This window comes from Dermacentor andersoni, chromosome 2 (genome assembly GCF_023375885.2).
Source record: "Dermacentor andersoni chromosome 2, qqDerAnde1_hic_scaffold, whole genome shotgun sequence".
NCBI lineage: Eukaryota > Metazoa > Arthropoda > Arachnida > Ixodida > Ixodidae > Dermacentor > Dermacentor andersoni.
This window is the reverse complement of record NC_092815.1, coordinates 205,481,854-205,504,292: the sequence shown is the minus strand read 5'-3', so window position 1 is coordinate 205,504,292 and position 22,439 is coordinate 205,481,854. Positions and strand designations below refer to the sequence as shown.

The window sequence follows — 22,439 nt, the reverse complement described above, 5'->3', positions numbered from 1 at the left end:
AGAAATCACGGAAGCATTACAAGCGGCCGCGGATACCATACAAAATTTTGTGCGACAAAATGGCCTTACGTGCACCCCGACAAAATCCGAGCTTCTCGTCATCCGAGATAAATTGGCCAAACCCGCAACCGAAGGGGGCGCCAACTCGCCCATACGAGTCAATATGGAAGACGGCCCAGTTCCGCCGGTACTGACAATAAGAGTCCTGGGCATGCTAATTCTGAGGTAATGCTGAGGTAATTGTCCGATTACAGACGACAGCCCGCCAAATGTGTGGCCTGCTCAGATGAGTAGCCACACGACACCGCGGTATGAAGCAGGCCGATCTCTGTTATCTGACGCAGGCTTTGCTGGTCAGTCGCATCATGTATTCCTTCACGTACTGCCACCTGCACGTTTGAGACAAGGAAAAGGTCAACAGTGTCATTTGCACAGCTCATAAAGCAGCACTTGGTCTCCCGAGGTATGTGAACACTGAACCTTTACTTGAGCTAGGCATATACAATACCCTAGACGAACTCGTGGAGGCCTATAAAACAGCCCAAAATGAACGACTTTCCAGCACCTCAACTGGAAGGGTCATTCTGCGTTAACTCGGTCTGAATCGCGTTATGAATTCAGCAGGACGAACCTCACTACTCGGTGCGATCAAACGCCGTTTGGTTATAAAACCGTTATCCAAGAACATGCTTCCTGGGAGACACGACAAGAGGCTGTCTGCCAGAGCCAAGGCCATTCAAGAAAGGTACCAAAGCAACCCGCACACCGCGTACGTCAATGCAGCAAAGCAAAATCACCAAAGTTACGTAGTGAGCGTCGTGACCGGAGAGGGAAGTATCCTCCACGCTGCGACCATAAAAACACTGTCCACCGTGGATGCGGAAGAGGCTGCCATTGCTTTGACCATCACGAATCCCTCCGTGCAAACCGTCATAAGCGACTCCAAAAGGGCAATCGTCAACTTTCCGAGAGGCAGCATAGGCGTCTGCGCGGCGCGAGTCCTACGGGACTTCACAAGTGAAAATACTATTGAACTCGTACAGGTCCCTGCACATTGTGCGAATCAAGGGAATGAAGAAGTTCACTGGGTAGCCCGAGGTCTAATGAACCGGGAGGTGTGCCCCTCAGACTCCGATCCCATGGACGAGGCACCGACGACATACCACGAAATAACAAACTACAGGCACAAAAGGCAAATCTATCCGCCTCCAAACGCAAGCCTCACGCCAACACAAGCCCTAATCTTGCGTCAAATCGAGGCTAATTCGTTCCCCACCCCACATTGGCTGGCCATATTTATCAATGGGCAATGGAACCCAATATGTCAAAACTGCACAAATCAAACGTTAGCTACCAAAAATCGCATTCTTTGAGGGTTTGAGGGCTTACCTCCTTCGAGGTCGGTCCTGCCAGCTCCCTCACAACAGACGTGGGGGGAGCTGCTGAGAACACCAGATCAAAAACTACAAAAAGCCCTCGTCGCCTGGGCCGAAAGTGTCGCTCCTCGTGAGGGGCCATCCGGGCACTCGGGCCTGCCAGACCTTACCTGAGCAAAATTTTAATAAAGTTGTTACCACCACCATTGCGGAGTGGGATCGAGTTTGTGTACGCTCCGACGCTGGCTGCCGGCACGGTACAACAGGTAATACCATCGCAGATGTTTCCGTGGGAGCAGTGGAGACCGTGGAAGAGGCCGGTCCACATATATTGGAAATCTAGAAGGCAGAGCACCTTAGCAACCGCCGTTGAACGCGAGTGGCCGAAAGGGCGCCAATGATGCTCGACGCCCCTGCAACCGCTACGAGAATACGCCGTGCCCCACTAACGCGTTTTACGCTGATCTAACTTAACCTAACCTAGTGAGGCCGAGACAAAAGGCAGTAATGCTCACGACATAACTGCTGTGAGAACACGCTGCGCGCCACCCCGACGGCTTTTGCGCTAACCTAGCCTAACGTAACGTTAGCCTGACCTAACGTAACCCAACGTAAGCTAACGGTAACCTAACCAAACAGAACATAACGTTGTCTAGACGCAAAGACAATAATCCTCACGGAGTGACATAGGAAATCGCGTTCAACCGTGGTTACTGAGGCGCTGTGCGTTTATTTCACTCAAAGAGGACCATGCAAAAATTCTAATGAAAAGTCCAGGCGAGCAGGACCGACCTCTACTACGGCCCCTATTGCTCCCCCGGGAAAACCAGTGTTTTTTTTTTTTTTGAAGGTAGAGCGCCGTAAGGTGCGACGAAGTTATTATCCGGCATGACTGACTCAGCACCAGCGCCGCACGCGCGAGAAAGTCTGTCCGACGTACCTTTTGACTCGGCGATCGCCAAATGGGGCGTCAGTGCCCGCTGCTTCACCTGTGTCACCGCGCAGGCAGCCAACGTCTGAGCGTAAACCAACTCGACACCACTCCGCAATGCCGGCACGCCTAGGGACAAACGCATACAACGCGCGCAAAGAAGCTTCTCCACCGTAGTGCCTAGGCAGAGTCAGACATTAAAGGAGCAAAAGCCCCCAGATTTTCTCTCTCCCACCCGCTCTTACTCGCGCCAGCGCTGAAAGGTCGAGCGCCGCGTGAAACGCCCCGCCCCGCTGTACCTACCATAGAGTTTCATACAATAAAAACTCTATGGTACCTACCAGAAATTGTAAAAAGTGCAGCCCGGGCGGGGAGCGGCGGCGCTCGTACTTCCTTCGCCTTTGGCGTTGTTTTTATGATGGTGCCTACTTAAGACACACTTAGTCCTTCTACCAAAGAAGAAGCTTCGTGAAAAAGCAGCTCGTCGTCCTTATGTTGCGAAGAAGGCTGACGCTAAAGCATAGAGTTTCTCACTACATTACCTAGAGGGAAATCTGGCGCTGCTGCGCTGTGATATGCATGGGAATGCCAGTATATTGTGACTTCGGATTGGCATCGTTCTCGGAGAGCCAGGCAAGCACCGTTCCGTCTGTCACAATAATTCATTTTCTACTAAAACTGCACGTAAAAAACTGTTTTAGCTTTATTATTACACAAAAACATGTTTTGGTTAACTATGAGAACTTGTTATTGCATGTACAATTACATGACACGTAAAGAGTATCAGCGGGCCGCTAAAGTTGGAGGACAGACGACGAGGTTCACGCTCGTTTTGAAACAGTTTGTTGTCTGTTCTTGCTTTTCTTCTCTTCGTCATGCACTGTAAGTGAGTAAAGACGTAATATGCGTGAATGGAAACATTTTATGACGATTTTACTCCGAGAACGCATCATTTGTGTAGCCATATCCACGTTTTAGACGAAGCCTCTTACAACACCAGCCAACACGAGCCTCGCAGACACATATACCGTCATTCCCATGACGGCGTGGTGCCCCCTCAAGAAAATCCCATAGAAGGTGGCGCCAGATTTCCCTCAAGGTGTTATAGTGAGAAACTCTATGCGCCAAAGGGCTCGGGAGGAGGCCTTGACAAGGAACATGGGCTGCCCATGAGTGAAGACGAGAACCAGCTTCTGCTACACCGTAGACAACTTCGCGAACGTCAAGTAGGTGTGGTTGATGAAGGAAAAAAGTGCGAAAGTCTTGTGGCGAAGGCCGTGCGAGAAGTAGCGAACGCGGGATTCTCGTTATCACGATCGTCCGCAAGGCTTGATAGTGCCTCATAGTTCCATAAAACCGGAAAACAAGCGTTTGTTACCAACAGGAACTATATGTATTTTAAAGAAGTGCTGTCACGACATTTTCGACTGTTCAGTTTTCTTTTTCATTAGACGGACTCTATAGAGAAACACTAAATCAGATTAGACGGATAAACTATTCGTTATAAACACTATCTTCATTAATATCGTGATGAAGGAATGATTATAAAAAAAAAGAAAATCAAGGTCGAAGCTCCAGTTTTTGAAATTCGCGCCGAAACCACATAGTGTTCACCTGAGTAGGGCGTCATGGATTTCAAGGTATCTTGTAATATTCAAGCCTCTGTGGCTCACTAGAAGTTCTTGAAGCTAGCCAAATACAGTCTATGATCCTTCAAAAATACAATGCAGTGAATCTTTGCCGGTTGAATAAGCACCGCCGTCACAACCCATGACGCCACTTGTTTTTTTTTTTTACAAAGCCTCTTCTCACGGTATCATATTGCAGAACTCACCAGTACAGGTCAAATTATTTTTCTGGGGCCGACTCTTATAGCGGTTCGGAAGGGGAACCGTTCACTTGGCCTCACCTGATTGGTCAAAATTTTACTTGCGTCAGAGGCCGTTAGAAACTGCGGGGTGGCACCGCAAATTATGATCACGTCACGCATCTGTCAATCATTTTCAAAGCGAACCCGTCGTTGGCGAAGAGCGGAACCGGCGAAGCGGTAGTCTGCTTTGGGTTCCGTTGCTGTGGCTTGGCTGTTGGCTTGCGACTCTGCCCGCGTGCCGGTCGCGCAACTCCAGAGACACGCGGACGTCGCGCGCACGTGCGTTGGTTGCTTGGGAGGCTATCGCTTGCCCTTGTCGTCTGCTTGGCGCTGCTTTTTCGGTGTCGACCACGGCTGGAAGTGCGACACGCGTTCGAAGAGATGACGGATATTGAGTTGCACCGCCCCTGGCGGCTTTCTAAGTAGACCTTTTGCAGGCTACGCTACGAACTAGAGGAGGCTCGGGTGCAAGCGTACCAATGGTCATTCCTCGCAGAGGAAGGAATTGCGCGCTGCGGTTCATTGCCACCGGCCTGCAGCTCTCAGAGGTCGGTCGGAAGCGAAGCATTCATCGGAATTGCGTAGATCTCTGCTGCCTACGCCGCTTACGGATCTCTGCTGCCGACGCTGCTCGCAATTACGGTGTTGGCCGGTAGAAGGCCTGGGTCAGCGTTCCCTTGACCTCCGTTTCAAAGCCATTGCCAAGGATATATTTGTATGGTGAGATCGAATTCACAGTGCTATTGTCAGGGTGAATAGCTCGAAGATAGCTATTCAGCAATCAGAAGGGCTCAACCTAGGCTGGTCCAGCGCTTCCTTCGTTCGGTTGATAAAAGTAGAGTCCGGACGGGAAGATATTGTGGAGATCTCTTATTTGGCTGCCCTCTTTGTTCTAGTTCGGGAGTGCCGCACTTTCGTCCTCAATTTCACGGCACAGCTCGCATCGTCAGCACCACGCTCTTAGATTTCACTTCGCGCAGGCCAATGCAGGGCCGGTATATCGTAATGTTCAATTTCAAGTTCCATTGTTTCTATACCGCGACGCGCCGTGAGGCAAATTATCGCGATAGCGGCAGCGCGGCGGCGAGCGAGTCATGTCCGAGCCAATGACGAAGGGCGAAAAAAGAAGGAAAAGTCATATTGGGGGCGAGCTCCACCCCTGGAAAAGCTGGTGCCACTGTCGCCGTGACGTGGCATGAGGAATCACGTGGACACAGCGGCCGCGTCGGCTGCTTCGGAAGCGCCGAAGCTAGCTGAAAAAGACAGTTTAATGTTCCACTTGCGCTGCGCTTTCCTGCCTTGGGTGTCTGCTTGATATTTGAAAACACTATAATAGGTAGTGGCTGCCTTTGGAGGCGTGCAGCATGGTAAGCTCGGTGCCGCAGTGCCGGACGTACGCAACGGAGCCCGGTGTCAGCCGTATTCGCACGTAGCCACAGGACAAGAAGCTGCGTGAAGCTTGGCTCGCTAAACTTAGAACCAGCAAACAGCCGTTGGCTACAACTCGGGTATGTAGCAAGCACAGACGCGAGGAAGATTTCAGCTACGGCGCCGGGACTTCGACGTTCGGTGAGTAGCAGAAAACGCGGACTGAGACGCTCGCCCGCACCCGTTGCCCGGCTGATGTCATGACGGTTTGATCTATGAACTTCTTGATGCTAGATACTGGCAAATTCACTGGGATGGAAAGGGAGCGCTAAGAAGCGCATAAAAGAAAGGCATGGCATATGGTCATGTTTGTGTTGTGATTTAATGCACTGGATTACGAAAAAGAAGCAGCGGGAAATCACACGCTGAGAAGACCGATAAACATACAGTGCGACGCAACTTGAGAAATAGTATAGAAACATCCAAGAATTTAGAAAAAAAAAAAGATTGAATCATCGCGACGGCATATTATTAGTCGCCTTAGGCGTCGAAGTCTCTATAGCGAAATTGTTTTTGAGCAGTTCTGATAGTGTCCTCACAAATATGGTGGCTTGTGTACTGTGAAATGTTCATATTGACACGTGTACTTATCTTTATCGGCGACCACGTTTGGTTATGCAGACAGAACCATTTGGTTATGCAGACAGGCCAATACAACATATTTCAAATAGTTTGCTCTCAGCGTTGGCCTACCTTTCACGCAATACGCCGGTTCGGGAGACTCCGTCACGGCGACCGCACGCAGTGGCGTTCACTGTATGTACTCGGTAAAGAGATAGCGTCTGTAAATGATTCTGTGCTTTGTTTGCTGAAGATTACTATCTTGACGGTAGAAAACTTCCGTCGTTTCGAGAGAACTTACAGAAACGTCCAGGAGGGCTCCCGCGTGGTGTTCTTATTGAGCGTAGACAGCCAAATTTATGAGGAGCGCGCCGCGTGATCCCTTATACTACGCAAGGGAGACGCTTCCGTTAAATGGCGACTCCGGAATTCCTCGCCCCCAATAGTCGGCTAGCAAAGGTGGCCCTAATGAACCAGTTCACGGTTTTATGGCGTTCGGTACTTAGAAAGTGCTGGCAGTGCATTCCTGGTGCGTGCATCGTGCAAGCTCCTCGTAGGAGACGACATAGCCCAGTGCTCTGCCAACTCATTTACGCTTTCGATACCACCTGTAGGCTGAGAATTAAAAAGAATGACATTAATAAATTACTTCATGTATTGCGTAAATGCCCGGCACCGCACGTTTATATATTAGAGCTTGCCGTATAATGTTTAATTGACACTTTATATTTAATTAGCAAGCAAAAAAAAAAAAAGAATTCTGCAGTCCCTCGATTAGCTCGTCATATGATGACGTAGACTTCAGAGGAAGCACCCTCTCGTCTGTTGGGCGCGTCCTCCCCTTCTTCCACCTCCGACTTGGGAGCGGCCCATTTAGTGCCCTAAGCGGCGAAGTGAACGGTTCGTTTCCGAACCGTTGTAAGATTCCGCCCCTCTTTAGCGTCTCCTGTAAACGACGTCGTAGACCTCAATATAGCCTAGGGAACACACTAGCAAGCCCCGGATAGCCCTAATTAATTTATAACAACACCTCTTCTGCAGGCAGTTTCGGTTTCGTTTCCCAGGAGGTTACTGTGTCGGGACGTCAAGACGCAGAATGCAGTCACGTGGGAGCAGGATATTGCTACATTATGGCACTCGCTTCGGTTCGCTCGTTCGCCTTTTACGCTGCTATTCGTTATGAGGGCCGATGTAGCGACATAGGAGACGACCGAACAGATCAGAGGGAGAGTTAAAACCTTAAAACGTCCTACTCCCACGTGACGGCCTTCTATGTCATGATGTCGCGATATAGCAGAAACGTTAGCGAAACAGGCTCTAGAAAAGCTATTATATTAAATTTTTAAGGTGCTCTGAGGCTTGATAGTATTCTTTTTCTTGGATTTGGAGGTCGTGAATCTTCATTTAACACAAAAAACGAGCAGACGAAAATGTCGTGTCAGTACTCCTTTAATCATATACAGGAACACCACATTCAAATGATTATCAAAGTCAGCGATAGCTTTCTGGAGTTGCGTTGCATTTTGGTGAAAGCATGCGTCTGAATAAGAACAGGCCAGGGTAATGGAGCGGAATACTATGCAGGGTGTCCAGCTAACTTTAGCCAGAGTTTAAAAATATGCAAATATGCGAATGCCACGTAGCTGGACAGAACCAAGGTAATGTTGTTTTCCGTCGCTTGGAGATACTCAAACTATTTTTTATTCCAGCTAATAAGATAACTATTCCTAATTAATTAATAAACTTCGCAAATATAATTAGATGAAATGTGTCAACGAGAAAATTGTTGAGTGACATGAAAAACTCCCGATGCAGCTTTCTGTTGCTCAATAGGTGCTACATAAAAGTGTTTTTCCGAGCGTGAAGGAAGCCCGCAAATGCACGCAATATTGCCGCGCGACTGGCTGCCTGAGGCACTTTGCGTGTATTCGCGGGCTTCTTTTACTCTCGGAAAAACACTTATTTAGCACGCATTGAGCAACAGAAAGCTGTATCGAGAGTATTGAATGTCGCTCTAAAATTTTCCCATTGACACTTTTAATACATTTATAATATTAGACAAGTTGATTAATATAATTAACACTAATCATCTAATGAGACGGAATGAAGAAAGACGTGTTGGTTCTGTCCAACTACGTAGCATTCGCACATTTTAACGCGACAGCATTAAGGAGATCGTGTCGCAGAAAAGCCGGTGTCGTCGGTGTCGGCCGTGAGGGAAAAATCCCGGAAGGCTATTCATAAATAAAAACAACTTCCAAGATGGGCTGGGTGGGAATCGAACCAGGGTCTCCGGAGTGCGAGACGGAGACGCTACCACTCAGCCATGAGTTCGATAGTTCAAAATAGGACAAAAGCGCCTCTAGTGAATGCGGTGTTGCCTTAGAAACGTGCCGTATAAAGTTATACTGCGGTGTATATCGGTAATTATGAGCATGTAAATTACAGAAGTCGCAGTTAAACGCGTAGCGAAGTACGTTTCCGCTACATTTCTTCTGCGCTTCCTGCACACGCAGAGCCCTCTTGCTGCAAACACAGAAGACCTCTTCCTTGCAATGTACGGCGCTGCCCCGACAGATGGCGCGCCACTCGCCCGCTTTTCGGCGGGGTCTCAGACGCGGAGGGGTCTAGCTTCACGTGCAGGTCGTGCGAGAGTGTCCGGGAAGCCGTCCAAAAACTGGAAGAGAATTGGGAGGCCAAGTACGAAGAGCTTAAGGCTGACCTGAGGGAGGAGCAGGAGAAGCGGGTAGCATTGCAGGCGAAAGTTGACAACTTCGTCAAGGTGGAGACGGCCCAGACCGCGCAGTTAGTAAGGACCGTGGCCGAGCTTGAGGAAGAGAAAGAGAGGAGCGCCGATCTGGAAAGGTGGCTCGATGCGCTTGAGGCGCGGGCAGTGGAGAACGTCGGGTCAGGACAACAAAGCTGTGGCAAAAACTCAGAAAGTAGGGTAGACCCTACAGGCGAAGTGGGAGGCAGGGAGCCAAAGCAAGCGGTCGTCAGCTCGCCGCCGGTGAATCGGCGTAGTTATAGTAAGCAGCGCAACACGCCCGGAGTGAGGCGACGCTGCAGCCACATTGGCGCCAGCGGGCGCGAAGAGAGGAGGGGAACAAGCTAACCCCAAGGAATGAGCTCATAGCCAATGATAAGAGGCAGCATAATCTGGAAGTTAGGAGGGAGGGAGGGAATGCCCTAGTACTTATCGGCGGGGATTCAAATATGAGGAGGTGCAAAAGAGCTATAATGGAGCGTGCAAAGGATGATAAGCGGGTAGCAGTCGGGACGTTTCCAGGCAGGACAATGGACGCAGTACTGAGAGAAACAGAAAGCGAGCTTTCTGAGAATGTTGCAGAGCGCAATTTGGTAGTTGTAGCGGCGGGGCTAAACGATATCTTGAATGGTGAAGCCGCTGAAGTGGTGGAAAGATTAGCGGAGGGAGTGGACGATTTAAGGGCGATAGCACAGCAAGTCCAGATCGTGGTATGCACAGTGCCGGAGGTGCAAGGACGGAACGGAGAAATTGCCAAGGACGTTGTGGCGGTTAATCGTGATATAAGAAAGCTAAGCCAGGAGAAAGGATTTGAAGTGACAGACATAAACAGAGAAGTGCATAGAGCAGGCTTTGGCGGAGGCTTTACACGAGATGGCATCCACTTTAATGGAAGGCTAGGAGCCGAGATCGGCTGGCGCCTGGCAGGTCGGCCAGTAGCTTTTTTAGGGGGTCCACTGCGCCTCAGGGCGTAGGGGCAGATAGAAACAGTGTAGAAAGTGCAACAATAGAGGCTGACGCCAATAAAATGGCCACTAGGAGGTCCAGGAAGAAAATTACAAAAAATAAATTTAACACCAGGATCAGGTACATAAACATGCAAGGCGGTAGAAAGAGAGCGAAGTGGTTAGAAATACAACAGCAGTTAAAGGACAAAGAAGTAGATGTATACGCGCTATGCGAAACACTTCTCAGGGATCTAGAAGACCCACCGTTTATGGAAGGCTACGTTTGGGAAGGGAGCAATAGAACAACAACGGAGAGGAAGGGAGGAGGAGTAGGTATGCTGATACATCAAGGAACAAAATGGCAAATAATAAAGTTGACTTGCAAAGAACATGTCTGGGTATCAGGTACAATTGCCGGTAAAGAGACATGGCTAGGAGTAGTTTATTTAGGGACAGGGGCCAAATGCAGGCAAGATAACAAGGATCTAGTTAAGTGTCTCGATGGCGATATAAAGCAGTTTGGAGAAGGTGCCGATATTTGTCTGCTGGGTGACATGAATGGCCACATCGAGGATCTGGATGGATACACAGATTGTACTGGGAGGTTGATGCTAGACTTCTGTGAGTGACACAACCTAGTTATAGTAAATAGAGAAACTAAGTGTGAAGGACAAATCACGTGGGAGTCCCGTAAGAGACAAATGACCATTGACCACTGCTTAATGTCGCAGGGGTTGTATAGCAAGCTCGCAATAATGGAAATAGACGAAGAGGGGAAGTACAGCCTCGGAAGTGATCATAAGCGTATTAGTCTACAGTTGGGGGCCCTGCTCAAAAGAGAAATGCAGGGAAGTCAAAAAGAGTACGCAAAATTAAATGACGAACAAATAGCGCAAATAGCGGCCGGCATAGAGGAAGCAATGGAGAAATATCCCGTGGAACGGTGGGAATATAATCAGTTAGAACTACTCATTAGTACAAAAATAAAATAAGTAAAAGGAGTAAACTGCTGGAGAGGAAAGAGGAAGCCACGAAGTTGGTGGAATAAGGAAATTAGGGAGGCCATCGAACAACGATGGTTGGCATCTCGGGAACACAGAGAAGCAAAGAGGGCGCACTTATCTGAAGAGGAAATAGGCCAAAAATGGGAATCTTATCAACAAAAGAAACAACAAGTGCAGGTGCTCGTCCAGGCTAAAATAAAGCAGTCCTCTGATCGCTGGCTGGCTGAAGTTCGCGATGCAACTAATCAAGGGAGGTCAAGAAAATTCTGGAACCTTCGAAGCTGGCTGGGTAAAGCGAATCACAGAAAGAGATTCACGATGCCGAAGGAAACTGTTTAGAGGGAGATGACGCTGTGAACTACATCGCTTCAGTTATAGCAGAGTCATTTAGGAAAGACGATAGGGTAATCGCCCCAAATGAGGGACCAACACAGGATAGCATAATAGAAAACAGCTTAGAACTGACCAATGTTAACTTGAAAAAGGCGGAAGCAAATGTTCCAAAATGCACGTCCGCGGGGACAGACGAAATTCCAATCAAGGTAATTAATGAACTTGGCCCAAGAAGCAAGGAAACGCTGATAAAAGCATTGGAGGCAGTCATAACAAATAAGCAAATTCCGCGCAGCTGGAAACAGTAAAATGAATTTGATGTATAAAGGGAAAGGTGATAAGAAGAACATAAAATCCTTCCGACCAATTACAATAACATCAGTTATATTGTCACTTGGTGGTGACGTTGAAGAACACTGTAGCAATACTGTGAACGACAAAACTAACTTTTATTGGGCGAACCTGTGCCCACAAAACAGGCTACACTTATAGCACAACGATAGCGGCGAACACGGTCGGCGATCGTCGAAACTTCATCAACGGGTCAAGCGCGTCGGCTTTTATACATCAATCGTCGAATGTTCCAGAGTAATCGTTGGGACCCGCGTGCCTTCCACAAAGTTCTACACCATTCGTGTCAGGCGATGAAATCAGATAACATTAGGTTCGGTGACAACAGACAGCGAATAGAAGCATCGATAACTTTCCAGAAACTTCGGATACATGCAGGCGCGTCCCACGCTGTGCGATAACATTTGTTAGGCGGCGAAACGTGGTCGCCCGATAAAGATAAGTACACGTGTCAATATATAGGCTGGCGATGCAGAGGGTGAAATTAAAAATGCAGTCATGGGTAGAAAGTAACAGAATACTCGGAGGACTTCAGAACGGGTTCAAAAGTGGTAGGCACTTAGATGATAGCCTGTTCGTGCTTACCCAGTGCATAGAAATAGCTAAGGCGGAAAATAGACCCCTGTATTTAGCCATCCTGGACATAAGCGGTGCATACGACAACGTGAACAGGGAACTCCTGTGGAACATATTTAAAGATGAAGGTATCGGTCATGAGGTAATTGATTTTCTACAGGAAATATATCGAGAAAATAATGTTGAAATAACACGGGATGGAATTAAGAGTACGACAACTGTCGAGGTACACAAAGGATTAAGGCAAGGTTGTCCTCTATCACCGCTGCCATTCATGCTTTATATGACAAGTATGGAAAGAAGGTTACAACGAAGCAATCTAGGGTATAATCTGTCGTACAGGTTAGGCGGAAAGTTGTTGAGCAACGACTACCGGGTTTAATGTTTGCGGACGATATTGTACTGTTAGCAGCGAGCCAGGAAGATTTGCAAACTCTGGTTAATTATTGTGGAGACGAAGGAGACAGTTGAGGTTTCAGTTTTAGAGCAGCCAAGTCCGGTGGGTTGTTTTTCAACGATACAACTGATCAGGCGCTTACAATACAAGGCCATGAAATACCCCGAGTGGCCGAATACAAATATCTTGGGGTATGGATAAACAAAGGGCAGATGTACACGGAAAAGCACGAACAGTCTCTCATAGCAAAAGGGCGAAGAGATGCCGGGATAATGAAACATAGAGCATTGTGGGGGTACAACAGGTATGAGGTACTGAGAGGTATTTGGAAGGGAGTAATGGTGCCGGGGCTTACTTTTGGGAATGCCGCCCTGTGTTTAAGGGCAGAGGTTCAGTCGCGACTAGAAGTAAATCAGAGAGCTGTGGGAACGTTAGCACTAGGTGCTCACGGGAAAACCACTAACGAAGCAGTACAGGGGGATACGGGCTGGGCATCGTTCGAAGCACGGGAAGCTCAGAGTAAAATCCTATACGAAAAACGTCTGAGGAAATTGGACGATAACAGGTGGGCAGCTAAGGTATTTAAACACCTATACAAGAAGAGCGCTGACTCACAATGGCGGAAAAGAACTAGGAAGCTAACCAGTAAGTATGCCAGACACGAGGACGAAGAAAGACAGAGCATTATACGACAGGTTAAAAACGCGGAAGGTAAAAATTGGATAAATTCAATGGAAAAGAAGCCTAGTGTTGAACTATATCGAGACTGGAAATAGCAGATCAGGAAGGAAGCGTTTTATGATAACTCAAGAGGCAGTGCCCTTCTCTTCGAAGCTAGGTCAGGATGTCTTAGAACGCGGAGCTATAAAAAGAAATTTAATGAAGAAGACACATGTACTGTGTGTGGTAAATCTGTAGAAAAAATAGAACACCTCATACTAAAATGTGATGGTATCAATCCCGATGTCGATGCGGCCACAGTCACGCTTCCTGATGCCCTAGGATTCAGAGTAATAATAGTCATGTAAATAAATATGCGGTGGAAATTAACAAAAGGCGATTTGAGGATTGGTGCCTCGAAAGCAGAGAGGTGACATAAGGTTAAAATGCTAGGAAGACGTATTTAAAGAAAATCGAGAATTTTAATAACACACAGCACAGGTGAATAAAAATAAAAGGCAAATAACAAGCTGAGCATGGTGGCAACTGCCATCACCCCGTTTCAAAGGGGACGCTCCTACCTTCAATCCATCCATCCATCCATGTCGCGGCCGTGCGGGGACCGGTGCGAGGCGCGTCGTGGCCCGGCTGTCTGTGCCGATGACGACGTTTGGCTCGCGTAGATCGTTTCTCCCTCCGAGACACCGAGTTCTTTGGTTCGTTCCTCTTGCCCTGGCGCACGTTTCGTGCCGCGCCGAACGCTACGTTGCTCGGCGCTCACCACGTGATTGGTGGGTGCAAAGTCCGATGCGGGGCGCCTCGAAAGCGATCGCTGTGCCGCAGCGCATTGTCTTACACGCCTTCGCGGGTCGACGGGAACGCTATCGCGTTCCACTTTTGAAGGCGAAGCTTAAGCGTCCTCCAGTTTTTGAAAGCTCTGGCTAAAATTAGCTTGGACACCCTGTAGAAAGCCATCGTGGACTTTGATAATTATCGAGAACAATTTTATCACCGGAATTTCTTTTTTTTCTCGTTACAGCCACATTATAGGCCAACAAAAAACATCAAGAAAATCCCCGCTTAGTTAATCATACGTTATATTACGTATTATTTTTATTGAAAGGTAGAAAAATAAGGAAACATCATAAATTAAAGTGAATGAAAGAGAATTTGCCGCCAGAGGAAGCCGAACCCACTTCTGCCTTACGCGTTCGGGGCTTAATAAACTACAGCGGCTGCGGCATGCATTCCCGTCCACATTCTTGGGATTTGGAACACCTGCTGCCATGGCCTCGCTAACGCTCCGAATCCTCGATATAACTCACATACACAAATACTAAAGAAAGTTGGCGGTGCGGTGAACTGTCTCAAAGCCCCTCAGTGTCTGCATAACGTACAGCTAAGCTCGCACATCCTTGTATTGAACGCGCGTTCTTTATTCACGTACGGTAAGGACGGCTTCGCGCGACCACACTCGGAAATAGTCAGATTCACTTGTGTTCGTGGACTCTGTTGACGAGGAGGTTTTTTATTTTGTATCCCTCGTTGAGCAGTTCCCGGCTGTGTGGGACTCGAGCCGGGATGATAACAATGATAACACTCTGGCCGAGAGTGTAGCTGGTTGGTTTGCTCTGCCGTCTGCTATGGCGATCCGCCGTGTGGATGTGTTCTGCGCCGGAGCGGACCGCGCCGGACCGTGACGTCGCATCAAGTGACCGATCGGCCTGCAGGCTTGGTCCGTCGTCTGGATCGGCCTTACCTCCTCGTCACTCCAAGCGGACACGGTGTTTAAAAAATATATCTGCTGCACGCACGTGTAGGTGGAACGGCGGACATGAAACGACTGGTTTGATTGGCTTTTGTTGAGCCGAAAACTAGATTGGACTTGGCTGAAGACACTCTGTTGCCGGACAACATTCGTTGGCTAAGCCAAAATCGCTGCGGTTTGCATGCGGTCCGCCGCCGAAACGGAAGCGGGAAAAGCCTCGGCGATTTCTTGGACCGCGAGGGCCGCGGTCTTGCGCGGGCCAACGGCGGTACGCACGAACTGGTGACGTCCTATCACGTGACGCGCGGACCGCGGTCCAAAAGAGCAATTTGGTCCGTCGTGTGGATCGGCCTTAACGAGCGTATGATCGCTCCACAACTTTCCAATTGACCCCCGTCGGCTTCGGCGCCTAGCAGACGTCGTGCTCGACAGCACGATAATTGACAGGAGCGTGTCGTCATTTTGACGTCACCAAAAACGTGGCCGCGCCTCGCGGCTAGCGACGTCGGCGCGGAGTAACCGAACGAACGTACCGAACAACGATCTCCGATCGCACCCCAGTTGGTCACCGAGATCGCGCAGCGCTTCGACGCGTACGAGGCGTGCCACAGTGTCTGCGCATGCGTGGGCGCGCGGACGTGAGCTTGCACGCGTCCGCAGGCGTACGTGTGGTCTGGGCTTTAGATTTACAGAATGGGCGCCAAGGGAAGGGAAGCGTGGTCGGTGACGTAGAAAGCTAGGTCTAGTGTGATGAAGTTAGGAAATTTGCAAGCATAAGACGGTGTCGCCTGACACAAAACTGGAGATAGCCGAGAAAGGGCTTCATGCCGCAATGGACAGACAATACACGGCTGATGATGATGATGATGATGATGAGCCGTCTGCATGCGCACCTGGCACTTTGATGCGTTTTGGTATATTTATTTAACGATTATTTAGGTAACAGTGAGAAAAAAGAGTAAATTTCGAAGAGGAGCAGCGATGTATCCACGAGCGTAGAAACGGGAAGGTGAAATTTAAAATAGCATTTGGGAAAGCAACGGAAGAAAGGGACACGTTGAGACATACAAAATAACAGATATATGAAAGTCGAACTTCTGACAAAGAATGTGTTGCCGAGCTATAGTTGGTTCATATTTGCACTTTATGCGGGACCTGTCCCGTTTGAGGTGTGCGCTTGTGGAACCGAAATTACGACGCGGCACGGCTGCCCCAATAAGTACAGTCTGTAAATTCGAGCGTCTCCGCTCTGTCGCAAAGGAAATGCGCGCGACGAAGTTAAGACGACACGCGCAACAAGCAGACACGTCTGTGTCTCGCGAAGCCGCCAGAACTCTTGCTTCCAAAATAATGACCGGGCGATCGTCGCCTTCTTCGCAGGTTTCTTCACGTCGTCGGTGTCCAAAGACGAGGCAACGGCGCTGCTGATGTCCATGGCCGCATTATACCCGGCGCTGCTCATGGGAGGTCGGTGTTCGCAGCCATTCCTCCGCCTTTCTAATGGCGTCCGCGGCCGCTGATCTGCCGTGTGTTGTGATTTTATGCCGCATAAAAGTTACGAAAAATTGCCTGTGGCAGATAGCAGAATTCTATCCACTGAGCTGTACTACTCGAACAGGCGGTCATAACTTGCACGAGAAGCCGAAATGCATAATTGGCTATTTTTCAGCAAAAGTAGTAATAAACTTTTTGATCATTTACTTTGAGGCACATATTGTCATTGACAAATTGCAGCCGGTGCGGGTTCGCAAGGAATACTCACTTGGAACAATTTTTCAGGATGACACAACTTTCGAGATATTCATTGCCAAAGTGTGCAATGAAATACATGGTTGTTCCGTCCACTTTAGTGCTTCAATTCATAAAACGGCTGTTTGCTAAAAAACGTAAGTGACGCAATAGTGCATTTTTTTTACTATAACTTCCACGACCCATATCTCGAGACCCATGCGATCCTTAGAATTATATTCTTTTCAAGTGCCTTGCAATCTCACTGGCTACAATTCGTAAATTGCATTATGTACCCTACAGTACTTAGTTAAAGCGTAGGTAGCTAATTTTTGTAATGAGTCGGATATGCATTTTGAGTTCTCGGGGCGAGAAATATCCAGCGCACTCTAAACATTTTTACACCTTTATGGGCGTTCAAAGGATGTTCGGTTGTCTCGTAGCTAGCACCTTCTCGTTGAAGCAGTAAGATCGAATCGTTGGTGGGGACCAATGGTGGTATCTTGTTTTTCCGACCTCTTCTGGCGAGTAAATATGATTATAGCTCTGGCAGACAACACGAAAGTGCAAGAAATAATCTTCAAAAGCTATCACTCTAAAATTCTCTGGTCGGATATTTCGGTGCACCCAGGGCTGTCAGAATAATTGCGCAGTTTTCAACCACGATAATTTCAATCGCATGTCTGGTTACAGCTCGTTGTCGTGCGCTATAATTCCTTAAAGCCCGAGCGGTGCGGCCTTAATCCATGCGACATACAAACACCCTTGAAGATGTGAAAATGTTTAAACTGCAGTTAGAGTGATTTAGCTCAAGTACTATATTTACGCTGTCTACCTGTGATCGGAAGTGTGGATCCAGGATCTCAGACGTGCAGCGGGGAAGACAATACCCACAAAAAACTACTTCATGACAGCCGACAGGGCACAAGTTGACATGTAGACAGAGGCGAATGACCTAAGCAGCGCAATGAATGACCAAAATCGATTATGCAGTCTCCATTCTGCACTAAAGACGTCCTTCATTGCGAATGACTTCACATGGCACAGCGCGCCTTAGACAAAATGTGGAATGCTTGCGAAGACGCCGACCACCCACTCATGCCGTTGCGACGAACAAAGGCGCCGGGCAGCATGTTCATCTGGTCTTCCAGGACTTGCAAGCAGGCACGTCGCAGGTGCTTGCGACGGAAGCTTCTTACAGGGGGCCGGCAGAACTGTGGTGCCGCTGTGTCGTCCTTGCGGGCCTGGCGGCGCACGGGGTCCGAAGCCGCAAGCGCCCGATCGTAAACACGGCGATGACCTCGCCCCCCCCCTCCCCCCCCCCCGCACAACTTGATCTGATTCGCTTCAGCTCTTCGGCACACGTCACCGCCCAAACCGAAACTGAAACATTGCCAAACGCTTAAAGATTCTGTATGGCCTAGACAATCAAACCCGTATGCCACAGACGAGTAGAATCGGCGATAGCGTGCGTTTTACTCAATAGGGATTTCAGGAGCGTAGAAAAATGTCTTCACAATTTAAGTGTGCTCCAAAGTCGCTGTAGTCCTGTGATGCCGTATGTCTGTTATGGTAAAAAGGTAGGTTGGTGCTGACCAGAGCACAAGTCAGTATACAGCTAAGCCGTCAGTCAACGCAAGAGAGAGGGGTGGTGAAGTACGTGGTTTGCAAGGTGTCATGTACTCATAGGGGCTCTCGCAAACTAACTTTTGATTCGTGGGGATTAATGCTACAAAGCGCAACACGGGCTATCAGAGACGCCGTAGTGAAGGGCTCCGGATTATTGTGGCAACCTAGGGTTACTTACCGTGCACTCAATGCTCGAAACGCCAGCGTTTTTGGATCCTGCATCCATGGGAATTCGGTTGCCACTGCATGACTGCAATCGAACTGGTGACCTCGTGCAGTCACTGAGTCGCCACAGCAGGTGCGAACGAACTTTGGTTTCGATGAAGTCACAGCACTGTTAAAGCGTTTGAGTGCATGGAAGCAATTCAAGGTACAAAACTGGTTTACTAGTACCAGGCGCACTGAGAGGGGAGTTCTGCAGTGGTAAAATCCAGTTCTTGTGGATATAGCTCTCTTCAAAGCAGAGCAAACTGTTTTTTTTTCTAGTAATACAGAACACTAACACGGAAACTGCTTTAGAATTACTTACGTATTAAAAACCTAAACTTACTTCTTGCGTCGTTTAGCACGAGTCTTAATGTGAGCAACAGTTCTTGGGAACCCAGCTTACTTAAGTTAAGGTACGCCCCGACGGCTCGAGCCAATAATAAGGTTGCCGCAAGCTGGACCTCAGCAGAACTGGCAATGGCCTCCGTTGTATACTGCTTGTCAAGCTACTTCGGCCTGCTACGGAAAGCACTGCTGAGTGGATCGAATAACGCTGGTCGAACAAGGAAAGCATTGATCCCGAGCCCAAGGCTTTGACAAGGGACTCTACTTCAAAGCAACAGCTGTTTGCCCTGACGCAGGCACGTCCCCTTGCCGAGATGATGGCTCTTGGCTGAGGGTCCCTCTGTTCCCTCACAGTCAAGTCGCCGTCCATCTGCGGCATCTTTCTTTTGTTTCCAGCACTGTGCCTAGTTGCTTACGTGACTTCGGCAGCAAATGTGCATTAATTTATAATCTGTGTGTGGAGCGGCAACTCGATGGACCCGAAAGACGAGATGCGCGTGTGGCGACGTGCGCATTATCAGTAAATAACCAACTGTGAAGAAAACAGAACTAATGCCGATTAACTTGAATAAATTGTAAAAGTATGGACGAAGATCCAACACGATATTGAAATATCTGAATGACGCGGAGCTTGTTGAGATCGCGAGGCAGCAGCACTAGTGGAGGGCACGATGGTAGCCTCGTCGCCTATGGCTGGTAGCTGCCTTCGTAGAATGTTGATGAGAGGTGCATGCTTTGGCAAACTCATTCTGGACAATTCGCCAAGAATTGGCGCACGGCCAGCGCCGCAGTTGTCTGTTCGAGCACATACCCAGTTCCACGTACCTATGGGCCAAGTTGGCTACTAAGGCAGGCAGCAACAAGCAGCAAGCTATTCGAGCGCATACTTAGTTGCCCGAGTTGTCTTTATATATTCACAAATATATCCGTCGAGGAAACGACGACGCACGGCAAACACGCGCGAAAAGGCAACGAAAGATTCGTTTTAAAACTTTACGTTTGCGCACCCCCTAGGGTAAGGGAGCGCTTGCGAACAAAGCTCCCGTGTGTGATAATCCCTAATATTTCTTGAAAATTTGTTTATTAATTTGGTCGTCTTGGGGGTGAGCCTCGGCTGTGTTTTCGTCGGGATCATTGCCGAGCAGACGAGATTTCTTCGACACTTCAGTGTGTCCACACCCCGTACGCAGGGGTGCTGTGGCCGGTGGAAGGGACGCCCACTGTGCTGCGGCCCGTCAGCTACGCGGTTCCGCAGGCGCTGCCCGTGCACGGACTGCGGGGCGCCATGCTGCGCAACTACACCATCGCCAACCGCCAAGTGCAGTACGCCATCGCCGCCAACGTCGTGTGGACGCTGGCTCTGCTGCTGCTCGCCATCTTCACATTCTCGTACACGGCCAAGTAGAACACGGGGTGGGGGTCAATCTCATCGGCGTTCCATGCATCTCTCCATTCCCACAGACAGCAGTCGATTAAACTGTATCGTCATCACTGTCACGATCAACAGCGTGTGTATTAATTTGTGAACAGCAAATGTGTACAGATTTTACTTATAGACTAGCGAAATAAACTTTCTGAAGACTGGTTAAGCTGCAGCGCAGTTGACATATTCAGGAAGGAAAATCGGCCAACATGTGGGCTTACACAAAGCTTATCGTAAAGAACATGACCTACACATAATAATACACATAATAATTATTGCCGAACTAGGCACACTAATTTCCAATGATTCCTTTATTTTTAATTATTTTTGGATCCGCAAATGGCACGATCTGGGCCCCAGCACCGTTATTCACTGTATCAGCTCGACGCAACACATGTTAGGACGTGAAGAATCGAAAATGAAAAGAGGACACTTCTACTAAAGGGCATTCAAAATAACGGAAACCATAAAAAGAAACATGGCCAAAACTTCCTTAAGCGGAATTTTCGTAATGCAAAGCGTTATACTGTGTGACCCAGCTAACGTTAGCCAAGCTGTTTAAGGAAAAAGAAATATTAAGAAAACATTCTGCAATATACAACACATCGTAGGTCTAGAGTTGTATTCTTGCACTATACTTTCTTAATATGTTTTTTTTCGTTGGATAGCCTGGGCTTACGTTAGCCGGGACACCCTACACAATGGTTCCTTATTTGCGCGTTTGCGAGCTAAACGTGCTTGCTCCTGTTCTTCTGCTAGGTTAGGGCTTAAACATGGTGAATTCGCCCGTTCGTTCCACCCTCGCCCGCCCGCGTGCGCACTGGGGCGGATGCCCAAAAGGCGGATCGTGTCGCAAAACTCGGTGCTCGCTGAATGCGCACGATTTCATCGCACGCGCATTGCTATATCGCACGACGCGGTCTGTTGTCAGCTGGCAACCATTCGGCGGAGCAACGGTGTCAAGGTTGGCAACTATCTTTGACAGCGGACGATACTGGCGTATTTTTGCAGATGTGACTTAAGTTTCCGCGTCACGGTGAAAAGGCGACTCTAGGCTGTCACATTCTGTTCTGCAGTCGCATGTGTTGCATTGGCGCTGTCATCCTTGTTGGAAGCACTTCACAGTCGTCTTATCTGCGCCACCATATAAAAATGCATTGCAGTCGCATCATGTCGCAACATGGTACATATTTTCGGACGATCACTTTCAGTGCGCGCTGCCTTCGCTGTGTTATGATTGTAGTAGACGTGCGGCCTGTCATTTGCTAGATTAGAATGCCAGAGCCACGCTGGGAAGGTAGTCGAAGGACAGTTGCAACGCGATGCTGGGTGGTGCTAATTTTCCCGTAACGAGCTCCCCTCGCCAGCGAAGAAGTGCTACGAACGGAAGGAGTTGTTGCTCCAGGCCGAGATGACGCGAAGGAGTCGTGGACGTTTCCCGGAAGAGAGCCGCCATGAACTGCTACCTGCCCTCTACGGAGAGGCAGCGGTGAAGAACAGTTGAGAGTAAAAGCTCTCTCCTATTCCCACGGCCAGACTCTCTCTCTGCCTTTGCGTCCGCTGGAACTTGGGGGGGGGGGGGGGGGAGTTGCCGGTCCGATGTTCCGTTTGCGACGGTGTTGTATGTGCTTCTTTATTGCCGATCGTCCTGGTGGGTGGCGACCTTTGTGTGATTGGCTACCGCCAGGAGCTCGAGTTGGAACGGAGTTGCTATAATGACGGTGCGGAGATAAAAGAAGTGCTCTGGGCCATGGAAACGAGGCTCACCAAGGCGCTCGTTGCTAAACACTCGAATTTCTTTGTTTTTCCTATTCAACGATGTAAATAAGTTTTTTTTTCAAGCGCTAGTAAACCTGCTGGTTATCGTTTTGCCAACTTCCGACCTTCTAACTTCTTCCACCCGAAGCCTCCGCCACGCTACCATATGGAACCGGGTTGGAGACGTGACCTAGCGCCGCAACAGATGGTTGAGCAAAACCTTCCGAATCATCTAACGTGCCGCGTTCTGCGTCACGTGAAAGTGATAGAATCGCCGAAAGTGATTCGCCCGAAATCCCCGTGTTTACCGCGATGACGCAGTTTCTGTAGTGCTAATGATAGCTTGTAAGAACACGGAACACATCCACAACTGTCGCAGA

General features: G+C 48.8%; 1 protein-coding gene across 1 annotated transcript in view; it reads left to right on the top strand.

Annotated features, from left to right (window-relative positions):
- LOC126540129 (ABC transporter G family member 20-like) overlaps window positions 1–20,378 on the top strand; it is a 35,284-nt gene extending 14,906 nt beyond the window's left edge. Inside the window, exons 4-5 of the mRNA XM_055076289.2 lie at window positions 16,350–16,436; window positions 20,069–20,378. Coding sequence (XP_054932264.1) covers window positions 16,350–16,436; window positions 20,069–20,283 — 302 coding nt within the window. The 3' untranslated portion in view covers window positions 20,284–20,378. The remainder of the gene's footprint in view (window positions 1–16,349; window positions 16,437–20,068) is intronic.
- Window positions 20,379–22,439: the final 2,061 nt, after the last annotated feature.